Source organism: Eulemur rufifrons, chromosome 7, assembly GCF_041146395.1.
Source record: "Eulemur rufifrons isolate Redbay chromosome 7, OSU_ERuf_1, whole genome shotgun sequence".
NCBI classification, from domain to species: domain Eukaryota; kingdom Metazoa; phylum Chordata; class Mammalia; order Primates; family Lemuridae; genus Eulemur; species Eulemur rufifrons.
The window spans coordinates 103,480,808-103,503,455 of record NC_090989.1 but is presented as its reverse complement, the minus strand read 5'-3'; the positions used below and the strand labels follow the sequence as shown (position 1 = coordinate 103,503,455).

The following is a 22,648-nucleotide window of genomic DNA, read 5'->3' as shown; positions in this document are numbered from 1 at the left end:
CATTTAGCCAGTACTTGACCCACAAAGGGGGCTGAAATTATAGTAGTTCCTCTTTTCTTTCCTATAGCACATTCAAATCCAAAGTGACAACCACAATTTCCAATAGGAAATAAGTCAAATACAAAGACAACCAAGTCTTCTAGATAAATATAATTCTTCCCTTCAAAAAGAACTTTCTAGAAATAGTGGTTTGACTTTCACTGTTCAGTTACAGATTATTCTAACAGTAAGAACTTTAAGCCAAATAGTAGGGGAGGAATTTACTGATACAAGCTGATCAGGGAGATATTTGGGAGCACATAGGAGATTGCATGTTCTTTAAAATTACATCATAGCTGTGCATAGGCTCAGTTTGTGTGCATATCTGGAGCGGGCCATCTTTTAGACATGGAGGGCCAAGTAGCTTCTTTCCATTACATTGGTGATTGGCAAACAGGAAGAAAAAAGATATAAGAGAAGGCCCATATTCAATGTCATCTACTGTACATAATTTCCAAAAGCTCCCATTTTAGAATTAAAAGACTACTGAAAAAGTTACAACTAAAAATCATTTGTGCCTTATCATAAATTGTCCTAATCAGGTAACTTTCCTTCTTAACACACCAAACAAAGCCAGAGGATTACAAGTTTTGACTCAGTATAAGGTGTTGATCGTAGAAACATGGTTAGGCTTGAGTAGGACATTGATTTTGGACAGATAAACAGAAAAAAGAGAAGCTTAGGTATCTGAAAGACCTGAATGGCAAAAGAAATAGAGCAGAGAAGACAGCAGTAACAAAATTGCAACATTGTATAGAGTTGACTATCATTTCATTAGGTTACTAAAGGTCATTTTTCAAACTTGACCTCCACGGAAATGTCACCCTTTAAAATGATACGCAGCCATCAGTGTGAATGTAACCAGGCTGTGTGCCCAGGGAATCTCTGCGCATCAGACATGTAAAACTTATTAAGTACTGAGTCAACAAAGGGCTGAATAATGGCTGAGAGCAGAACATCACATCAAGACCTTTTATTCCTTGAAAGGTTTTTCTTCATGTTAATATTTTATAACCATCTTCATTATTCAGTTGCTTAAGCTACTCAACTGTTAGTCACTATTGTTGGTATGTATTCTTTGCAACTACTGCAGAAACACTGCCTTAAAACATAAATTTCCAGAGCACGCATTTTGTAGTGGTCCTACCATTTCTGTAAGCAGATAGTGTTTAATGTCTGTTCATTTTTTTAAATGTGTTGATTGACCTTAACAACATCACTGTCACTTTTGCAGCAGAAAATTCAAGCCATAAACTATCGGAAAAAGAAAGGCCCTTTCAGTTAACCAGTCTTATCGCATAATCCTGCTGCTTTACTCATTTGCCTGCACTCTCCATCACCCCTGGAACAACCAGTTGTCTCACTGCTGACTCACAGCACACCCCCACCAAAAGCAATTCCCCTGTGCTCCAGGCATCTCCACGCCATTATAAATTCCATTTCCACTTCAGACTCTTTTCGGAATTCTCCCCCAACCTCCTTATCTTGGTTAACCACCAGCTTACCTTGGAGGATGCTACTTCCTTTCTCCACAGAGGCTCTTTTGTGTAAATCACAGAACCTGAAGGGCATTTTCTAGGCCTTTATTGCTACTTTTGAAGAACTGTTTTTCTACACTCATAAAAAAAGTGCCTCCTCTTTTGAAGCTCACTCTATCCAGCCATGCCTTTCTGGCATCCTCCAAGTACCTTTTCTGTAGCATTCTTTTTGTACTTAGGTATCTGGTTTATAGTTTTAATCTCCAATCTACCCCGTCTGCATCCTTTGTGAGTTAAAAGTCCATGTGGCAATCTACTGGATCCCTTAGTATTGACCTCCTCAATGCCAATAATCCCTACGTCACTCTATTTCAGTCATGCTCACCCATGACATATTCTGGATATTGTCATCACCTGTAACTACGTCTCATTGCAATGATGACTCTCTGTTCTTATTTTTTGTAAGTGTGATGACAACTTTCTGCATTTTTCTATTTCTTTAAGTTTTCTAGTGTCTTAATCTCATTTTGAAGACCCTTATTCAGTTCACTGCCTTTCTTAGACCCATGGCCCCCCGACAGTTACTTACAAGAGCTCTCACCGGCACCTTGAAGACATTTTATATGACCTAGAAATCCAGAGCCATGGATCAATTCCATAATACATCTTCACTACTCTTGAATCTAAGCACATGTGTAATACTGGGGACAGGATTAGGGGGAGTCTAAGTATCCAGATTTTGTATCACTAACGAATGTTTTTTGAAATAGCTGGGTCTTCCTCATTTTGCCAACTCTTTTCCCATTCTCTGATGACTTCTTTAAAAGTTTGCTATCTTAAGCCCCCTAGCCAACCTCCACTCACTCTACACTTAGTGGATGATGCTCTCGCCTACTTTCCTCAGAAAAAAGGGGTTATCAGGCATAAGCACCTTCAAATTCTCCTGTCCCCTTCATTGCATCTAAAACCAAACCAGCATCATTTCTCCCTCTTCCAAGTCTCAAAACCACCCCTGACTGTATCATCAAGTCTTCTGATTCAGAAAAATGCCCAGTCACACACCCACAGCAGTTTACCCTCACCTTCCCACTAACGTGCCACCAAACTACACAGCAAAGGTCACCAACCACCTCCCAGCTGTCTGCATTTTACTTTTCTGTTCCATGTGACATTTTCGGTCATTCCTTGCTGATACTTTCATCCCTTAGGTCCAAGTGACCACTTTTTCTTAGTTTGTCCTTGCCGTTTTCCCCTGCTCTTCCCGCCTCCCAAATGCTGGATCATTGATGTCCTCAGGTCTCCTTCTCTTTTCCATTTCTCTCTGTGAGTGATCTTGTATACTTTCATGATTGTAACTACCACATACAAAGCTCAGCATTTTGGAATCTTTATCTTGCCTGGACCCTTCCATTAAGTTATTAAAATGACAGATAAAGATGCCCACTTAAATGTTACAAAGTCACTATGAACTCAGCAGATGGAAAAGTGAATTCATTCATGCTCTTCCTCTCAGATTCCCTATGGCATGTGGTGGCATCCTCACCCACGCCAGCTCTCCCCTCATTCCTTTTACCCTTGACTTCTCTTACCAGGTCTTATTAAGTTTACCTCTTTAATACTGTATTCTTATAATCATTTCTCTTTCCCACTTGGTTCAAGCTGTTATAATCCTTCCTTGGAATCACTGTGATAGCATTCCCGCCATCCTCCTGGCTCCAGTTTCACCTCCCCTCTCCCTCCACAAACACATAGTCCTAAATTTTTTTTTTTTAATTATCTTCTCATACTGTTGCCTAAATGAGCTTTCTAAACTACAAGCCTGATTATATCACCACACAAACTAAATATATCACTACATATATCATTATATTTACTAAAACTATACATATCTACATATTATATACTATATATAGATATATATACTAAATGTTATATATAGCATATATATCTATATACTACAACTATATATATCACTATATATACTAAAACCTTTCTCTGGCCCTTCATGAACAAAAACTGAAGTTGAAATTCCTCAGCACAGCACTCCAGACCCTTTACAATTGACCCCAGGCTACCTTCCCAGCCTACCTGATTTCTCTTCACATTTTACCTCACACTTTATTCTCCATACCACCACTTTTATACCATGTATATCATTCAACTGGTGGAATTCTCACATTGTACTATGTATTTATTTATGTTAGAGACACAATCTCGCATGTTGCCCAGGCTAGAGCACAACAGCTATTCACAGGTCCAATGGTAGCTCACTGCTGCCTGAAGCTCCTGGGTTCAAGTGATCCTGTCACCTCAGCCTCCTGAGTAGCTGGGACCACAGGAGCACGCCACCACGCCCAGCTTGTACAATTTTTTTTAATGTCCATACCTCCTACTAGACTGTTAGCTCCTTGAATACAGAAACCATTTCTTACTTACATCTGTATCTTCACCACCTGGAATCCACTAGAAATTTAATAAGTGTTAGCTAATTGATAGACCATAAGAATCCTGAAAAAAAAAATAGCTCTCCTGAACTATTTTTGCATTATTTAATTAAAAATATTTTTCTAGGAAGACTTTAATTTTCATCACAATTTTTTAGCAACTAAAGTTATGCTTCCCAAGTGCTAGTACACATCTCTATCCCTCCCAACTGGCCAGTAAAACAATAAGGAGCCAGAGAGGATTATGAGTTAAGAATGACTTTACAATGAGCAGGAAAATAGTTCTCATTAGTGTGAAAGCATTTTTTAGGTCTCTATTATTTATACTAGACTTGAATGACTGACGAGAGGACACATTCACGAACACACACTGGAGCTCAGACAAAGCGCGCATACCTTCCACACAGCGGCAGCCCTCTTGTAGCACTCGTGCGTACATATCTACTTTGGACTGAGAAAGGAGCTGGTCCCCAGTCAGGTACGTGTTGTGGGAAGAGGCAATGTAGTAGTTGCAGAGTGGCTGATCCATGTCTTGGTACACTTCATGGTGCAATGGGTTAAATATGTCACAAGCAGGACTGCGCATGAAGTTCGTGAAGCCTTTGGAAAAAAGAGAGAGTGACATACTATAGCTTTCAAACCATAAGAACTTAATGACAGGAACAAAAGAGATCAAAGAATATTCATAGTCATTATCTTATTTACCCTTAGCACAGCCTTTGTGGGGAACACTGGGGCAATGAGGGATTTGCTTGAGGTCAAATAGACAAGTGTCAAAAAACTGAAATATAACTTTGGGGAATAGCCTTTGAAACATACCCTAGAGAAAAATAAATTGAGTTTTTAAGAATTTTGATTGGGTATGGGAGGGAGCTCCCATTTAGTAATTACTAAATTCAAGCTATGTTTGTGCAGCCTGACCTAATGGGTGACCAGTGCTCTGTTAAAGCCATATTTATGCCAAGAGGTGCTCTGATTAACCAGGAATTGATTAAGTCATTAAGTTGATCTGAAAACAGTATAGTCAATGCCACGGTTAAGGTAGCATACTAAGAGTTAAATACTGCCTAAATTCTAGGTGTAATCATTTGACAACAAAATTGGTTTGGAAAAAAATGCTGCTAATGGCTGGCACATTTTATTACTTTGAAATACTGCTTAAAGATTATGTAGAAAACCCTATCAGTTTTTCTATAATCTTTTAAAACATAATGGCTGGGTCGAAGAGGCCCTCATTAATATATGAATAAATACATGAATGACTCACAAGTACCTAAGCAGAATAATTATTAGGGTAAATGGTTCCAAGTCTTTGAAAATCATTTGGTAAAACTGTATCTGTAAATATCCTCTGAGGCTTAAGAATTTCTTCATGCCAATCTTTATGAAAGATTTAGAAATCATGCTTAATTCCATCTTTGGGGGCCCTAATAAGGAAAAGATTCATTTCTTAGTACAAATAAGGCACAAGTTTCTTTGTCATCTCTGGTTGTTTTTAAAATGGTTTTTAATGATATTAGATTTTAAATTATTCCTTTTCATTTTAATTACCCTCTGCCCCAGGAAGCAAATACATGGTATTAAAACCCCCTTCTCTACATTGATTCTGGAAGTGGGGGGGGGGGTGATGGGAGGCCATTAAAAATGGTAAGATAAACTATGGCTTTGCATGCCCTGGGGGGCAGCTGGGTTCCCCAGTGGTCTTTCATTAAGACTCTCTGTTCTGCCTAGGAGATCCTCTTCTTGGGTGGTGATCTGCAATTTATTTTCCTACATATTTTAAGTACATATACATACATGTAGCTATATTCATACCACTAGTTTCATAGATTATTTATTTTAGGAGCAAATTTCCCTACATGAAATTATTGGGATGAGGCTATTTCCAAAAATTAGCCATTTGAGAAAAGTCTAAATATTTCTTTGCATCCATTACACATAGTGGTATCAAGTAGACTTACTTGAAGTGAAAAATGCTCAAGGGTATTGCAAAAATAAGAGAAACAGCAACATCATGGCCTTTGCTTTGTAAGAAAATATGTGTATGTTAGGGATTTTATTTGAATTATCTGTAATTCCATGGATACTTGATTTATTTTCCTGAAAATTTTGCTGGAATAACTTAACAGATTGGATCAAGAAATAGGAAATTAAGAACATTGATTATTTTACCTTCTATGCCGAGAACATTTTTCACCTTATTTTCTTCTGAAACTTCGAACTTCTTTATTATGTCAAGACAATAGTCTGTTGTCACATTAGTCATCTATGCAAAACAGAACATTAGTAGAGAATCTGCAATTTCATAAGATATATTTCTCCACACTAAAAAGACATGTACCGATTTTTAAAGCATTCTTGATATGGTGCAAAGTGCTTAAATGAGCAGTGTTTGGGGTTGCTAGTGTCACAGCTACTTTATCTTTGGAGAATGATCATGATGTCAATCTTCTTATGCATTTTTCAGATTTGATCAGTGAAAACAGCCTTTCAACTATTAGACAAATGTTCTCCATAAAGCAATAAAGTAAAATCAATAATCGATGCAAATCCATTGCCAAAAATCTACTTACTGTAAGATAGTAGCTATCTGCAAAAATTAATGTTTCCTGCACAAACATTTAAGTTTACTAATCACAAATATACATAGAAACAAAATGATTCCCTACCAAAACAGAATACGTCTGGGTAAATCTACCTGTGTGTGTGTGTATGTGTGTGTGTGTGTATGTGTGTGTGTGTACATCCATAGAACCTTCTCCACTGAACCATCAGAGCAGTCTGCCAATGGTGCTTCAGGAATACAAAGGTTAGCAAGAGAAAATAATAATAAAAAGCTAGGTGAACAGCTAGCATAACAGAGAACTATGGAGCTAGACTGCTTGTATTCAAATCCCCTGGCTCATACTATTAATGACATGACTTTGAATAAGTCGTTTGTCATCTCTGTGGCTACCTGATAAGTGAGTGATGAGAGAATTAAATGAATTAATATTTGTAAGAACATTGTGTAGCACTGAAAAAACAGTATATGCTATTATTATTGAGTCGGTCTCAAGGTTGCTGCATGAACTTTACATGCTTAGTATCACTGGGAAAAGTAAACTCTTCAGGAGTAATTTCTTTAATTAAATAGCAACATACAGAATGTGATATTTTCACCAAACATCCATTCAGCCCCACAATCTAACACTGTCATTTAAAAATACTAATGAATAATGATAGAGGGAGCTAATCTTGTGAGCCAGTATTTCATACTTCAATTATAGTTTCTCAAAGATTCCATTATCTCTCAGGTTCAATACTTATGTTTTAGTGAAATCTAATTTTTCTAAACAATCTATTTAAATGGAGGGGTGAAAGCTCCGTTATATGGTTGCTTTGTGCCAGTTTGAAAGAGCACATGATGCTTTTCTTCCCAAACTACTTGCATAATGGCCATTGCATCATTTCAGTGCATTTTATAATCCTTATTCTATTCAGAGGCCCATATCACCAGACACCACCTGAAAATACCATAAATAAATAAAACCACAATACCTCCAAGGAACCTATTAACCCAAGCAGGCTTTGAGCAGCTCATTAATTTGTCTGCTGTGAACTAGAGAGATTTAGCACATGCAGTCTAAAAGATAAATAATTTCTCACAAAGTAAAAAGAATCAAATTGATAATCATTTTATGTGCCATGCAAAGACTGAGTTCACTTTGCAGTTATTCAGTTTATAAGGCCATTTGTTCAGAGATGTACGGGCCTTAAACTGGGACTCAGGTAGACCAGAGGAGCCCATGAGATCTAAAAACAAAGAAACAAATAAAAAAACGCATCAAACTGGGATGGAGCTAATTCCAGGTGAGCAGGGAACATGTTACTAGTAAAATATACAAAGCAGAATGTGATAACAAAAAAAAAAAATCATATTTGAAAAATATTCATTGAATTAGCAAAAATATTAGCAAACATTCCACAAAGCTTACAAAGTTTTATGCACCATATATGAATTAATGGGAAAGAAATAATCCACTTCCTACTAAAATTCAAATATTGAGGATTAACTCAGTGAAAGCAAAACTCCATAATAATGAGAATTGAAATGACAAGTCAGTGGGCCCCAACCTTCCCTTGTCCCTGCTCACATTTAATCAACCTCCCACTGGCAAAATTCTGCATTTTACATAATTGAATTTTTCAGACCTCACTTAATACAATAACAAAATAAGTTGATTGTGTGAATGAAGGTTCATCATAGGTTAATGCTCTTTATTGTCCTTTTTCTGCCCTGTTTTGCTTCCTATTTAACATAGCTGATAGGGTAAAATAGAAAAAATTTTCCCTATTCTAACCCTATTTCCCATGGAGTTCATTTGAAGATTGGTTTTGCTATCGAATATCTGAGCCACTTGTTGTCTTCAACACAGAAGATTGTTCTTTCTATACTAGGCAAATGGTGCTAAAAAAAAAAAAAAAGATAAAATTTTATTTATTTTAATGACGCTTTACATTTATATGATGCTGTCAATGCTGTGCAGTAAAGAGTTTTACACATCTAATCTTAAATTGTTCTCACAATAGTCTTGTAAACTTAGTATTTTTATTCACATCTTACAGATAAAATAACTGATGTTGAGAAAGCTTAAATATCAACAGCAAAGTCACAGCACCATAAAAGGTAGAACTAAGGTTCAAATTTGGACCTTCTTGACTTTACAAAATATTTTCCTTTATATTATACCCATCTTCTGGGTGTTTTTTTTTTTTATTTCTACTGAAAAATTAAAATGCTTACTTTTAAAACTGATTGGTTTTTCCATACAGCTGAAACTCCTGAGTCTTTTCTTAACATTTGGAACTCTTGCAATTTTCAAATCAACAGTTACATTTTGATTTCGTTCATTATTCAAGACTGGACTCCATTCTCATTTCCTTCTTTACTCTAGTTCTTTAATCTAATCCAGAAAAGACTCACTGGTCCTCACAGTAAAGGACAATCCATTTGAGATGTAGTGGTGGCAGAAACCAGTCATAGATCTATAAAATACCCATATTCTGACACTACCTTTTTATCTCAAGACTTCCTATAAGGTTTCTAGTAAAACTTTCCCAGTGAGTGCAAATTTTATAACAAAGTCAGAAGGAGTAAACAATTATGTTTCTTACAGCTATGATTCCCAAAAAACAGCAAACACAAAATTAAAATATACTTTGCAAAAAATTCTAGTAATGCTAAACTCTTTTTATTTTTTATCAAAGTAACATATCCATAATTAAATAAATGAAAACTAAGATGCATACAACTAAAAGAAGTCCCCCTCTTAAGGTATAAGAATCATTCCCCAAAGGCAACAGTGCCAATATTTCTAAATATTTCTTTCGAAAATGGCTTTTATATGTCTAATTATTGTGTTTATTCTGCTACTTTCTATTTTATACACTTTAAAATTATCTTTTGATTTCTTACTATGTTAGATGTTCAGTTAATATAATGAGCTCTTTGAGGTCTGCCCCAAAGCTTTCTCCCTCTGCCCATCTTCTCAATATAGTTATACCACAATTTTTACTAAATATCTGGTGTTTAAATTAACCCAACTATGCAAATGTTGAATACTACTGAGTCTGTTTTATACTATGATTGTGTTTCTTTTCTTATAGAACACTTTTCTGATTTATAATTGCTGCAATTCCCATCCATTTGGTTAATTTTTTTTTTTTTTTTTGACAGAGTCTCGCTCTGTTGCCCAGGCTAGAGTGCCATGGCGTCAACCTCACAGGAACCTCAAACTCCTGGGCTTAAGCAATCCTTCTGCCTCACCCTCCCAAGTAGCTGGGACTACAGGCATGCGCCACCATGCCCGGCTAATTTTTTCTGTATATATTTTTAGTTGTCCATATAATTTCTTGCTATTTTTAGTAGAGACGGGATCTCGCTCTTGCTCAGGCTGTTCTCGAACTCCTGACCTCGAGCGATCCACCCACCTTGGCCTCCCAGAGTGCTAGGATTACAGGCGTGAGCCACCGTGCCCAGCCCATTTGGTTAATTTTTAATGTACCTATCACAGATTCTTCCCAATGACTCTAATGGTCTCTCAGGGTTTTTTTCCCACATAACCAAAGGCAACAGATAATCCATGAATTCCAGCTTTTCTCCATATAAAGGTCTTCCTTCTTTCAGGATGCTTGAGTTCTATAGCTTTTGCCCTGACTTTATTCTGTCACTCTTGTGAAAGAGCACTCAGGAAGTAAATTATTTATTTCTTGCATGTGTTTTTGTGTGTGTCCTTGTGTGTTTGTTTTATCCCACACACACATTTGTCTGATGGTACAGCAAAGCAGAAATGATTTCTAGGCTAGAAATCATAGATCCCACATTTTCAGGCTTCCAGAGTGGCTGTTCAGAAGTCTGATGTCATTCTGATTGCAGTTCTTTTCACAGGACATGTTTTTGTTTGTTAATTTGTTTGGTTTAGTTTTGTTTTCTCTTTCCATAAGCTTTTAGGGTTTCACTTTATCCCTGGCATTGTGAAATTGCAGTATGATTTGCCCCTATGTAGATCATTTACATTCACTGTGCTTGGCCCTCATTTGGCACTGCCAATATCCTGAGCTAATATATTTTATATTACTTATTTGATAGTTTACTCCCTTCTACTTTTTCTTATGTTTTTCTATTTCCTATTTTTTTATGTGCTCTACTTTTTCAATTTTATCTTCTACATCTTTTATTGAGTTTATTTCTCTGGTCTTATATTTTTAATTTCTAAGAGCTCCTTTTTTCCCCTGAATCTTTTTTCTCATAGCAACTGCTCTTGCTTTATGGCTACAGTTTTTTTCTTATTATTCTGATGCCATTAATGACAGTTTTAAAAGTTTCCTTCTTCCTACATTGCCCCTACTTCCTCCAAATTTCTTATATCTGTTTGTTCACCTTAGACTCTATTTTTTAGAGTAGAAGATTTCCTCAAATGTATGGTAAGCCTTGAATATTTGAAACCAAGTTTTAAAATTGTCTATTTAAAAATCAAGTCTATAATAAATTGATTCAATACTCTGTATTCATGAGCAGAGCTTACTGACAAGTGAGTGTCAATGTAGAAATATCTGGCTGGACTATTTTATTAGGAGATTTCTAATATAAATATTTTTTATAATTCCCCCCCCACCTTGGTTGATATGTTAGTTTCCTACAGCTTCTATAACAAATTACCATAAACTTGGTAGCTTAAAACAACAAAAACGTATTCTCCGGTAATTCTAGAGGCCAGAAGTCCAAAATCGAGGTGTCAGCAGGCTTGGTTTTCCCTGGAGACTCTGAGGGAGAATCCGTTCCATGCCTCTCTCCTAGCTTCTGTGGCTGCTGACAGCCGTTAGCATTCCTTGGCTTGAAGCTTCATACTGTAGTCCCTGCCTCTCTCTTCCCATGGCCTTGTTCTGTGTGTTTATTTCTTCTTTTCTATCTCTTAATAAGAACACTCATCCTTGGATTTAGGGCCTACCCTAAATCCAGGATGGTCAATATCATTAATTACATCTGCAAAGATGCCTAAGGACATATCTTTTGGGGCCACTACTCAACCCACTATAGCTCATAATATTCCCTTAAGGAAATTTTCCCAATCTCCTATCTGGAAGGGGTAAACCTGAAGCTGAGTATTGGGAGAGGGCCATGGTTCTCAAAATTCAAGGCACAAATGCTCACTTAATCCTTGTATGCATTCTCTATTTCTGGGAAACAAACCACTCAAAATTTAGAAGCTTAAAACAACAACTGCTTTCAATAGGATGGCACATTGGACTGGTTTAGCTGGATAGGTATTCTCCTGTTCTCACCTAGGGTTATTCATGTTACTACAGTTACCCGGTCACTTGACTACAGCCAGATGGTCCAAGATGGCCTCAACAACAAGTCTGTGGTCGGTGCTAGCTGTTGGCTGGGCCTCTTTCTCTATATGATCTCTCATCCTCGAAGATACTAGCTTGGTTTCCTCACATGATAGCCCCACAGTTCCAGTAGGGTAAGAGTAGAATCTAAGGCTCCCTAAGGCTTATACTCCAGAACTTATACATCATTTCCACCAAAATTTATTAGTCAAAATAAGTCACCAAGCTGTTCCAGATTCACGAAGTGGGAAAATATCCTTTACTTCCTGATGGCAGGAGAGGCAAAGTCGCACTGCAAAGGGACATGCATACAGGGATATAAGAGTTATTGCAGCCACCTTCACAATCCCACGTTTTCCGTATAGTACCATACTGAGCTGTGCATGGTATCTCTTAGTCCAAATCCTGTGGGTCCATCCCCCTCCAACTCTTACTTTCAGTTTTATGCCAGGGTAAAGGAGGAACAGTGGTCCTGTTGTAGGGGATAAAAGAAAAGATCTGGAGCCCTAACCACGTCTTAAATAGACTTTCAACCAATGCTTGTATTTTCAATGCCTTCTCCTCTCCTGTTTTCAGGAGTATCCTATAAATTTAATTTTTGAGCTTTTCTGGGGCTTTCTCTGGGCAAATGGAATTGCTTCGTGGCTTCCCACACCCATGAGATTGAATTTCAGTGCTCTGGGGTTTCCTTTAGATCAAATTTCTAAATGTTGTTGCTCCTTTCCTATGGTCTTATACAAGGGAAAAAGTTATCTTTACTGTATTTTTTAGTAATTTCAGGAGAGAGTAGAGAAACATCTCTAAATGAATGACCATTCCATTTTCAACTGAATAAGACAACCACAATTATTTACCTCCTCAAAATAGGTACCTCTAATGCATCCTAAAATGAAACCACAAATTTTACAGCATTTGGACGTATGACTGTTTCACAGAAAATGTATTTGGGAATTATATTCAAGGAAGCAAAAATATTATAAAATGTAATTACTCTGAAAGGTCTCTCAACTGCTTTGTCAATAATTAAGAAATATAATACAGAAATTCAGGAAAAGATCTTAAAGGAATGCTTTTATGCTGAGGAAAATGCTAAAAAAAGATAAAGGTACACTAGCACCATAAAGTGGTAGTTATAAGCAGAGTATATAATTATTTCTCCTAGGAGAGATAAGACTAAATGACCATGGTTCTTACCAAACCATTCTGGATTCGGTGAAGAAGGCTAAGGTAAGGGAGGGAGTGGGAACAGATGACTCCTATAATTGAATCAGAATGATCAAAGGAATATTTTAGCAGAAAGAATAAAGAAGCTAAAGGGGCAACTTTTAGAACCACTACAAAAGAGACAGAGTATAGATCTATGTCAGTTTAAATAAGGAGAAGGCCCTCTAGCATGGGAATAGAAAAGCTCTGAAAATCCCCTTAGAATTAACCATCCACAGGCATATTTCAGAAGAAAGTTCTGCATAAATAGAAACCTGCTTTTGACTTACCCATGAAGGTGGATTTTGCTCTTAGTTAACAGCTAGGAGGTTTTTCAGTCTATAAAGATGCTTCAACATTCCTACCTTCTCTTCCCTCCTCCTCTATCCATAAGAAACAAAAGGATGAAAAGAGGGTAGGGTCTTGCTAAGAACAGTTGCCAAGGGGGATGGAAAAATGAAATCCAATTATCACTCCTGAACCAGAACTCTATAAAGGATTGAACACAAAAAACACTCAGCCCCAGTGTTAAGAAATGGATAGGAGCTCTGAAGGAGAGGTAGGTGGTTGTTTAGCAAATGCTGGGTAGGGGTGGGGGTGGAATGAAACAAAGCAAACAAAAAACTCTCTGACAACTCTAGTACCCACAGACTAGTGTATATCTGTCATCTTTATCTGTGGATGCAATGAAGAGATGAAAGAAAAACCTCAGCCTGATGACTTCTGGTTTAATGGCACTTCCTCTTGGATATGAAAGTGAGAATTTCCCTTAGCACATCTACATTTTAAGGATGAAAGTTCTAATCAAATAGCAATTGGACCTGTCAAAGGCATAAATTCAGTTTTCAGAGGGCTTCAATAAAATAAAAATCTGACCCATGGGCCAATATTTGGTTTCACATAATCCTTGACAGCATATGTGGCCAGCAGTGATATTTCATTTCACAACTGAGTAAATCTATAAAAGTTGAATATTCTGGTATCTATTAGTATAGCAATTTTATGTCATCAAAAGCTAATAAATTCCTGTTAATATGGACCATCAAATTGCCTCAAAATAGTCCCATTGTGAAATTCCAATTTTAAAACTCAAAACCCCATATTGGGGCTCAGAAACCAATACCCCGTGCTGGACTAAAGAAGCCCCGAGGTCCCTCTGGTGTCCTCCCCCTCCCCATCAAAGCATAGGATAAAGTCATTCTCTGAGGTTCCTTCATCTGCCTGAAGTCCAGACCCACCAAGAAGAACAATTTTTTTCTTCCCCTCTCTGTTATCTCATTATCTACTGTAGAAAAAAAAGACGAAAAATGTAACCACACCAGAATAGACCCTTTTACAAGATAATGTCTCTCTCAGACTCATTCAAATACCAAAGAGAATTATTTACCAGTTAATCTTTGTTCCCCATCCATTCATCCTCCCTAGTAATCATTTATTGCCCCTCAACAGAATTTCTCTTCTCCCCACTCCCATAACCTGTTTTGCCAGGATCCAAGCCCCCATTCTTTCTGTAACCTCAAGATGGTATATAAGTTTCTACACCTCACTGGGAGGTTAGGTCTTCATTCTGAAGGCTTCTATGTAAATGCATTAAATAAATTTGTACGTCTTTTTCCCTATTAATCAATGCACCTTTTGTCAGTGATTTTTAAAGGAACCTCAGGGGACCAAACGCCTTGGCCCCCACAGTTTGGCACAGCAAGCAGGGTGATTAAAACTCCACTCCTCTGGAAGCTTCAGTTAAGAGAATCTAAAACCTGATCTGCTGGCAAAAGGGTAAGAATTTCTTACCAGCCAGGTTCCTGGCCCCTCTCTCTTTCTCCCTCTCTCTCTCTGTAATCTGGTCAAACTGATGGTAAAAATCACTCTCCTCTGCAAAATTTTGATTATTTGGAGAAAAAGATTTGTGTGTGACTATTCTTGGGTTGTAGCAATTTTAGTGGTACTTTTGGTACTTTGTGGTATAAACGTTCAAATTGTTTGATCCCTTTTCTCCCAGAAATAGTCTTTTCCTTTGTCCTCATCTTTCTGTGTGGTTCATAAGGAGGGATACCAGATAAAGTTCCCTCTTGTCTTGTTTTGTTTCCTTGAAAGTTTGGCTTGTGACTAAGTGGGAGCACTATCATCCAGGGGAATGATTTTGGGTCATGTCAGGTGGCCAGTCTAAAAATGGCTGGGATCCTCATATTTGTTCCAAATGTGCCAAGCTCTGAGGAGGGTTTGTCATAAGAAGTCTCATCTACAGGTGGCTTTTGTCATCTCAACTCTTGTTGCCTGGTTAGTGCTGGGAAAGTCCAATCCCAGGAAGGCCTACCCAGTGTCACAGATTAATGGGTCTGTGACTGGCACCACCCCCATACACACACAAATTTGTGGGTGACCAAGGGCAGATATCATCTTTACCTATCTGCAGGAATAAGAGTCTTCTGCCATCTTAGGCTATTTCTGGGAATGTGGGGGGATCTTTGGGATTGCTTCTTTTCTGAAAAGGCTGTTGGATTCGGCCACTAATGGAATAAGTACACCATTGGAAATTCTAATTGTCAATGGCCAGAAGATGGATCCTTTAAATGAGTAACCTACATACAAAATAAATAAATAAAATAAAATAAAACAGATTTTAGAGATCTCTTATTCCAAACAATTGATGGGAAGATCAAATTAAAAGACACATAATAGTGTTATGGCTAGCCTTAAAAATTCTCTTGACTAAATTAAAGAGCAAAAATCTGACCTGAAACAAAGTTAAAATCCACTCTGCCTTGTGGTCTAATAGTTAAAATTCTGTGCTTTCACTGCTGCGGCATGGGCTTGACGTGGGATTCCCAGTCAAGGGACTCTATTGACTCGATATTTGTATGACTTTTGACTTCCTGGAGTACCCATTCACCTCTTTGCATCCTTGGTTAAGTCAGAACCTTTGTTAAGGCTTACTAGTTTCACTTTTGAGAGGGTAACTTTGGTTAAAAAAATTCAAAAGCCAGAAATATCTGCTATTTATCCCAGCTAAAATCTGATAATAAGAATCTAGAAGGATTTTTCAAAAAAGAGCTCTATAGTTAGAAGTCATCTTAATTAACAACCGATATTCAAGATATAGGTAGATAGATAAATATCCTTTTTGTCTTTTGTCTTTTCTCTTTTGTATTCTTTTTAAAAATCTTTTTACAGTGGACTAAAGTTTTTTTAATTATGGGCTTGTTTCCTCTTTTTCCTTTTTAAAGAATTGCTCTTCCATTTACTTCTACTGCACCCTACTCTTTCTTCCCCTTTGCCATTTAAGTACCACATGAAAAGATCTAGAGAGGACTTCTAATGACTTAAACCATTCGAGAAACTCAGAAGAAGGCACCATTCACCCCCTTTTGGGGTCTTCTGCTTTCCTTGTGCAGTGTCGAGAGTCATAGGCAAGTTTCTTTCAAGTCTAAACCTCTGCTCTGCCTTGTACTGCATTGCCTGATCGCTTTGGATTTTGAGAGCACTGAAAATTCCTACGAAAAGGACTTGGCCCTGGTGTGTATGACAGCTGGCACGTCACGGGAGAGCTCTACAATCTTAGAGGTGGCTGACTACGGTTGTTTACAGTAAATGGTTGTTATTACAGGGGGTTATTCATTTCTTTGTGTGTTAAATATGAAAGACTAAGATTTAAACATCTAGGAAAATGTCCTTGTAGTGAAGTGTACTGTGAAAGTGTTGGCGCGGCCCCGTTCCCATGGCATTTCCCTCTTTTGGGGAACTAGGATTTCAGTGAAATCCTTGGTTTTCAAATGTCTAAATGCTCTGCCTGCTGTTCATGTGTTTAAATTATTAGGCCCTAAAAATTGCAAATACCTTGTTGGCCCTGGTCCTTCATAGTCTCCGCCCTGAGCTCAATGGTCCAGTTGGAAAACAGACCAAATTAAAAGCTACCTATCTAAATGAAATTAGTCTCCTTATAAAATCCTATGGTAAATTCCTATGATTTTGTGTTACTTTGACATGCACTTTTTATCTTTCTCTAGCACAACCAAACTCCTTGAAAAGGCTTAAATGGGCACACGTGCTCTCGCGCGCGCTCTCTCTCTCTCTCTCTCTCTCTGCAAATTGCTGCCTCGTTTCACTAAAACTGGGTAAGGGCTTCTCCAGATAAACTTTAACCTTTTTCATTTATAAAGGCATAGTTTGAATCCAACTGTTCTTTTAAACTAATAAGTTTTACTGGTCTTATGACTAAAATTCTAAAATCAAAACTATAAAGTCTTTGTGTGTACATGTATATGTTATATGTTGTATCTACACATATGTATATGTCTCTCTATATATATATGTTTGCTAATGTATTGTCTATACATGGTACCAAATTAATGTAAAAATAAATGAGTACTCATAAATTAAGTAAATGCTTTTCAAGTTCACGTGATTTTAGTAATTATTGATAAATAGTTTTTAAATTGTTGGTAAAATAAAACATCTTAAGAATTTAACATAAACATTCTTGCCTAGGTCAGGGGTGGGGAACATGCGTCCGTAAGGCTACATGTGGCCTTCTAGATCCTTAAGGATGGCCTTTGACTGAATCCAAATTTTACAGAACAAATTACAGGTTCCGCACCCCTGGCCTATGTCTACTGGTTAGATACTATCTCTGCTGGATGTTTTAAGGTCATAAAACCGTTGCTTCTGTAGTACTGTTGATACTTGCTTAACATGACTATAAACTTTTGTCTTTAGATTTGAGTCTTTAGGCCATGATGAGACCTAGCTCCAGGCTTTGTCCTTTGTTCTGGGCTCTGTATCCACCACATGATTAAAATTGCTTACTCCCTAGGTTTACCACTAAAATAAGGGTTTCTGTCCTTGCGAGAGCTATCAGGCAAGAGAGCAGAATCAAGGGAGTCCAAATAGGGAAGGAAGAGATCAAACTCTCACTTTTTGCTGATGATATGATGTTATATCTGGAAAACCCCCAGGATTCAACCAAGAGACTCCTGGAATTGATTAACGAATACAGCAAAGTCTCAGGCTACAAAATTAATATACACAAATCAGAGGCATTTATATATGCCAATAACAGTCAATCGGAAAACCAAATTAAAGACTCAATACCCTTCAAAATAGCAACAAAGAAAATAAAATATCTAGGTATATATCTAACTAAAGAGGTAAAGGACCTCTATAAGGAAAACTATGAAACACTGAGAAAAGAAATAGCAGAACTTGCAAATAGATGGAAAAATATACCATGCTCGTGGATCGGAAGAATCAACATTGTTAAAATGTCTATACTACCCAAAGTGATCTACAGATTCAATGCAATCCCTATTAAATTACCAACATCATTCTTTACAGACATAGAGAAAATAATTATACACTTTGTATGGAATCAAAGAAGACCCCGTATAGCAAAAGCAATTTTAAGCAACAAAAACAAAATGGGAGGTATTAATTTGCCAGACCTCAAACTATACTACAAGGCCGTGGTTCTTAAAACAGCCTGGTATTGGCACAAGTGCAGGGACACAGACCAGTGGAACACAACAGAAAATCCAAATATAGAACCATCCTCATATAGTCACCTAATTTTTGACAAAGCGGGAAAGAATAAACTCTGGGGACAAGAATCCCTATTCAACAAATGGTGCTGGGAGAATTGGTTAGCCACTTGTAGAAGACTGAAACAGGACCCACAGCTTTCACCTCTCACAAAAATCAAATCACGGTGGATAACAGACTTAAACCTTAGGCGTGATACAATCAGAATTCTAGAAGAAAATGTAGGAAAGACTCTTACAGACATTGGCCTAGGCAAAGAATTTATGAAGAAGACCCCCAAGGCAATCACAGCAGCAACAAAAATAAATGAATGGGACATGATTAAATTAAAAAGCTTCTGCACAGCCAAAGAAACAGTCCAGAGAATAAACAGACCACCTACAGAATGGGAAAAAATTTTTGCATACTACACATCAGATAAAGGACTGATAACAAGAATCTATTTAGAACTCAGGAAAATCAGCAAGAAAAAATCAAGCAACCCTATCAAAAAGTGGGCAAAGGACATGAATAGAAATTTTTCAAAAGAAGATATAAAAATGGCTAACAAACATATGAAAAAGTGTTCAACATCTCTAATCATCAGGGAAATGCAAATCAAAACCACAATGAGATATCACTTAACCCCAGTGAGAATGGCCTTTATCAAAAAAACCCAAAACAACACATGTTGGCGTGGGTGTGGAGAGACAGGAACACTCATACACTGCTGGTGGGACTGCAAACTAGTGCAACCCCTGTGGAAAGCATTATGGAGGTATCTTAAACAGATTCAAGTAGACCTGCCATTTGACCCAGCAATCCCATTACTGGGCATATACCCAAAGGAAAAAAGGTCATTCTGTAACAAAGACACATGTACCCGAATGTTTATAGCAGCACAATTCACAATAGCAAAGATGTGGAAACAACCCAAATGCCCATCAATACATGATTGGATTAGTAAGCTGTGGTATATGTATACCATGGAATATTACTCAGCTATAAGGAATGATGAAGATACGACATCTCTATGGTTCTCCTGGAGAGAGTTGGAACCCATTCTATTAAGTGAAGTATCCCAAGAATGGAAAAACAAGCATCACATGTACTCACCAGAAAATTGGTTTCCCTGATCATCACCTAAATACAAATCTGGGAACGACACCAATTGGACATCAGACTGAGGTGGGGGTGGGGGAGGGGATGGGGGTATGCCTACACAATGAGTGCATTGCGCACCGTTTGGGGAGTGGTAACACTTGAAGGTGCTGACTCGGGAAAGGGGGGGTGGGGAAAAAAATATGAAACTGTTGTTTTTAACTCGCACTGTTCACTTAATAATTTATCATGAATATTTCCCATATTATTTCATATCATTGTACAAGAAATAATGTATACATTATGAGGACATACTTTATACAACAACAACAAAAAAAGAATGTTTACATGATATGGAAAAATAATAAAAAAATAATAATAAGGGTTTCTAAGAATTAACACTGTAATTAGTGTATGTGACTAAAACTACTAGATATAAGAGAAACAATTCTATATGCAAAGTGTGTGAGGAAAGTAGGATGTGTTTTTGGTTAAAAAAAGAAAAAAGGTTATAAGGAGGCATGAGAATGTGATTTTTCTTAAAGGGAAAGTAATTTTGTCTAGTTTAGAGGCTTTTAAGGATTGTTTTAAATTGAAGGAATAAAAAAATGATGGATAAAACTGAATGAATATAGAAAGTTGAGAAAAAAGGAAATAGAAAAAATGGTAAAAGATTATAAAAGGTTTATGGAAATCTTACCTTGTGGTCAAATTGATTAATATGAGATGGATTTGTTTATAAGGTTTTATTAAAATTACCTTTAGCATTAATAAAACACTAATACAAAGGTAAAATTTGGTTTTCCCTTTTTCAACAAGATTTCCATGAAGTATTAATAAGAGACAACAAGAGATTTTTGCTTACCTTTTGAATAAACCACAAAAAGGGGAGGGGAGACAGATTGTGTTTACCTCATGATGTCTTATTAAGTCTTATGATTGCTTGAGAAATGTCTCCTCTCTATCAAAGAGTAAAGGTTTTTGCTTTTTGAAATCTTTAAATAACCACTTTGGCTAAATTATTGACTTACTGCACAATGATCTGTGATTCTGTTTTGTGATATCAAGTGTTTTAAATCTTTGATATTTTACAAACTTTGAAAATCAAATTTCAAATTCTAAATTCAGTCTTTTTGACTTGAAATTAACTCTTTGAATATTAGGGCCTCTGAAAGTCCAAGAGAGGCATATTAGACTTATTTGGTATGTTAAAATCATATAGAAAGTATTGTCAAATATGAAATGGTGTTTAACTTTCTTTGGGTTATATTTGTATAAAAATGTTTATTAATATGTGCCAACACTATATGAGATTCCTAAAATTCTGATGTCTTGTGTATATTATCAGTAATAAATAAGATTACTATGTTAAATTATCATGTGCCACAGAAATAACCAAATTTCCTTGTCAATTATATCTATAACCATGGAAGACTTTTGTCATCCACAGGCAGTTGTTGTTTTATTTTGATTCTTCCTCAAAAAGCAGTTTATACTTAGGTACAGTCCAAAATTTACTTCTCTTTTAAGGAAATTCATAGAAAGGACTCTTATGAGTACTCTTAAATACAGGTTTCTCGTAACTTTGGGGTTGGGTCTTCATTCTGAAGGCTCCCATGTGTACACATTAAATAAATGTGTATAAATCTGCCTGATGTCAGTGATTTTCAGCAAGCCTCCAGGGGAACAAGGGCCTTGGCCCCCACACCCACAAAACATGACCAGTGACTCTGTTGCTGCACATTTAGATTGTGTCCAATTTCTCTCCGTTTGAAAGAATGCTGAAATACACAGCTTCCTAACAGTTTTTTTTTTAAAATACATACTTATTTCTTTAGGACAAATTATTAAAAGTAAAACAGTTTGGTAAAAGTTTATAAATTATATAAAATGTTGTAAATTATAAAACTGCCCTATTTAAAGATTATATCATTCTGTAACTTCACCAGAAATATAAGAAATAGACACCATGTTCGGTAGTATTTATTTTAACCTTTACTAATTTGATGGGTAAAAAACAGTCTCTTGGTTCTACTTCACATTTTTTAGTTACTACTAAAGGGTGAACATTTTCATAGGTTTATTGTCTTTTTATGAAGTTTTATATGTTTCAAATATTTTACCCATTTTTCTATGGGTTATTTTTTTTTTCCTCAATGGCTTACGTAAGTATTTGCCATATTAAGAAAATTTACTATTTCTCTCTTTTGTGCGTTGCAAGTATTTTCCTACTTTGTGCTTTAATTTTATGGTGCTTGATCAGACCACATACAAACTTAAAGCTTCAATATGTTAGTATTCTTCTTAATGGCTTCTGCCTCTTAATGTATGATAATTTAAAAATATATTTTTTCTAAATTTCTTTCAGGTCATGCTCATATGTAAGTAGCTTCAAGCTACTTTAGCAAATTAAACTAGATACAGGTAATCATCCACCAGGGACTGATGTCACAAGCTACTGGCTTCTATTTCTCCCAACTAAAACTTACTGGCAGAATGTCAGCATAACTAAAAGGAGGAGAGAAACATATGCCCCTTAGCAAGTGACATCCAGTATTGCTGTTCAAATGAATTGGGGAAATCCCCCTAGCCTGAATAAATTTGAATTTAGTAGCTGTATACATTTTAATTCCTCACATTGCCACACTTCTGAGTATCTCAGGCAAACATCTTTCACATTCATCATTACAATCAATATTCAATTTGACATTGTGAGATAGGAACGGTAGGTATCAACTCCTCTTTGTACAGAAACAAAACCAAGGCTCAGAAACAATAATATTTAATCTGCCCAAGATTCTTCACCCACTAAAGCCTGCAGCGCATGAAATGCAGGTCTTCCAGACTCCTGCTCTAACATTCTTCCCACTCTACAATGAGAGTTCTCCAAGTAAGAATGGAGAAGTAGCTGTATAAGAGAAGGAAACAGAGGAGTAAAGATATAGAAAAGATATATCTTCTGTAGAAAAAAATATACATATTTCTATTACCCCA

At 36.6% G+C, this 22,648-nt stretch overlaps 1 protein-coding gene across 2 annotated transcripts in view; it reads right to left on the bottom strand.

Moving 5' to 3' along the window:
• The window catches only part of PLCH1 (phospholipase C eta 1), a 184,161-nt gene that overhangs the window by 58,148 nt on the left and 103,365 nt on the right, over positions 1-22,648 (bottom strand). For both annotated transcript variants that reach the window (XM_069473063.1, XM_069473064.1), the window contains exons 6-7: positions 6,134-6,227; positions 4,358-4,561 (exon numbers count right to left, since the gene is read on the bottom strand). In XM_069473063.1, coding sequence (XP_069329164.1) covers positions 4,358-4,561; positions 6,134-6,227 — 298 coding nt within the window. The remainder of the gene's footprint in view (positions 1-4,357; positions 4,562-6,133; positions 6,228-22,648) is intronic.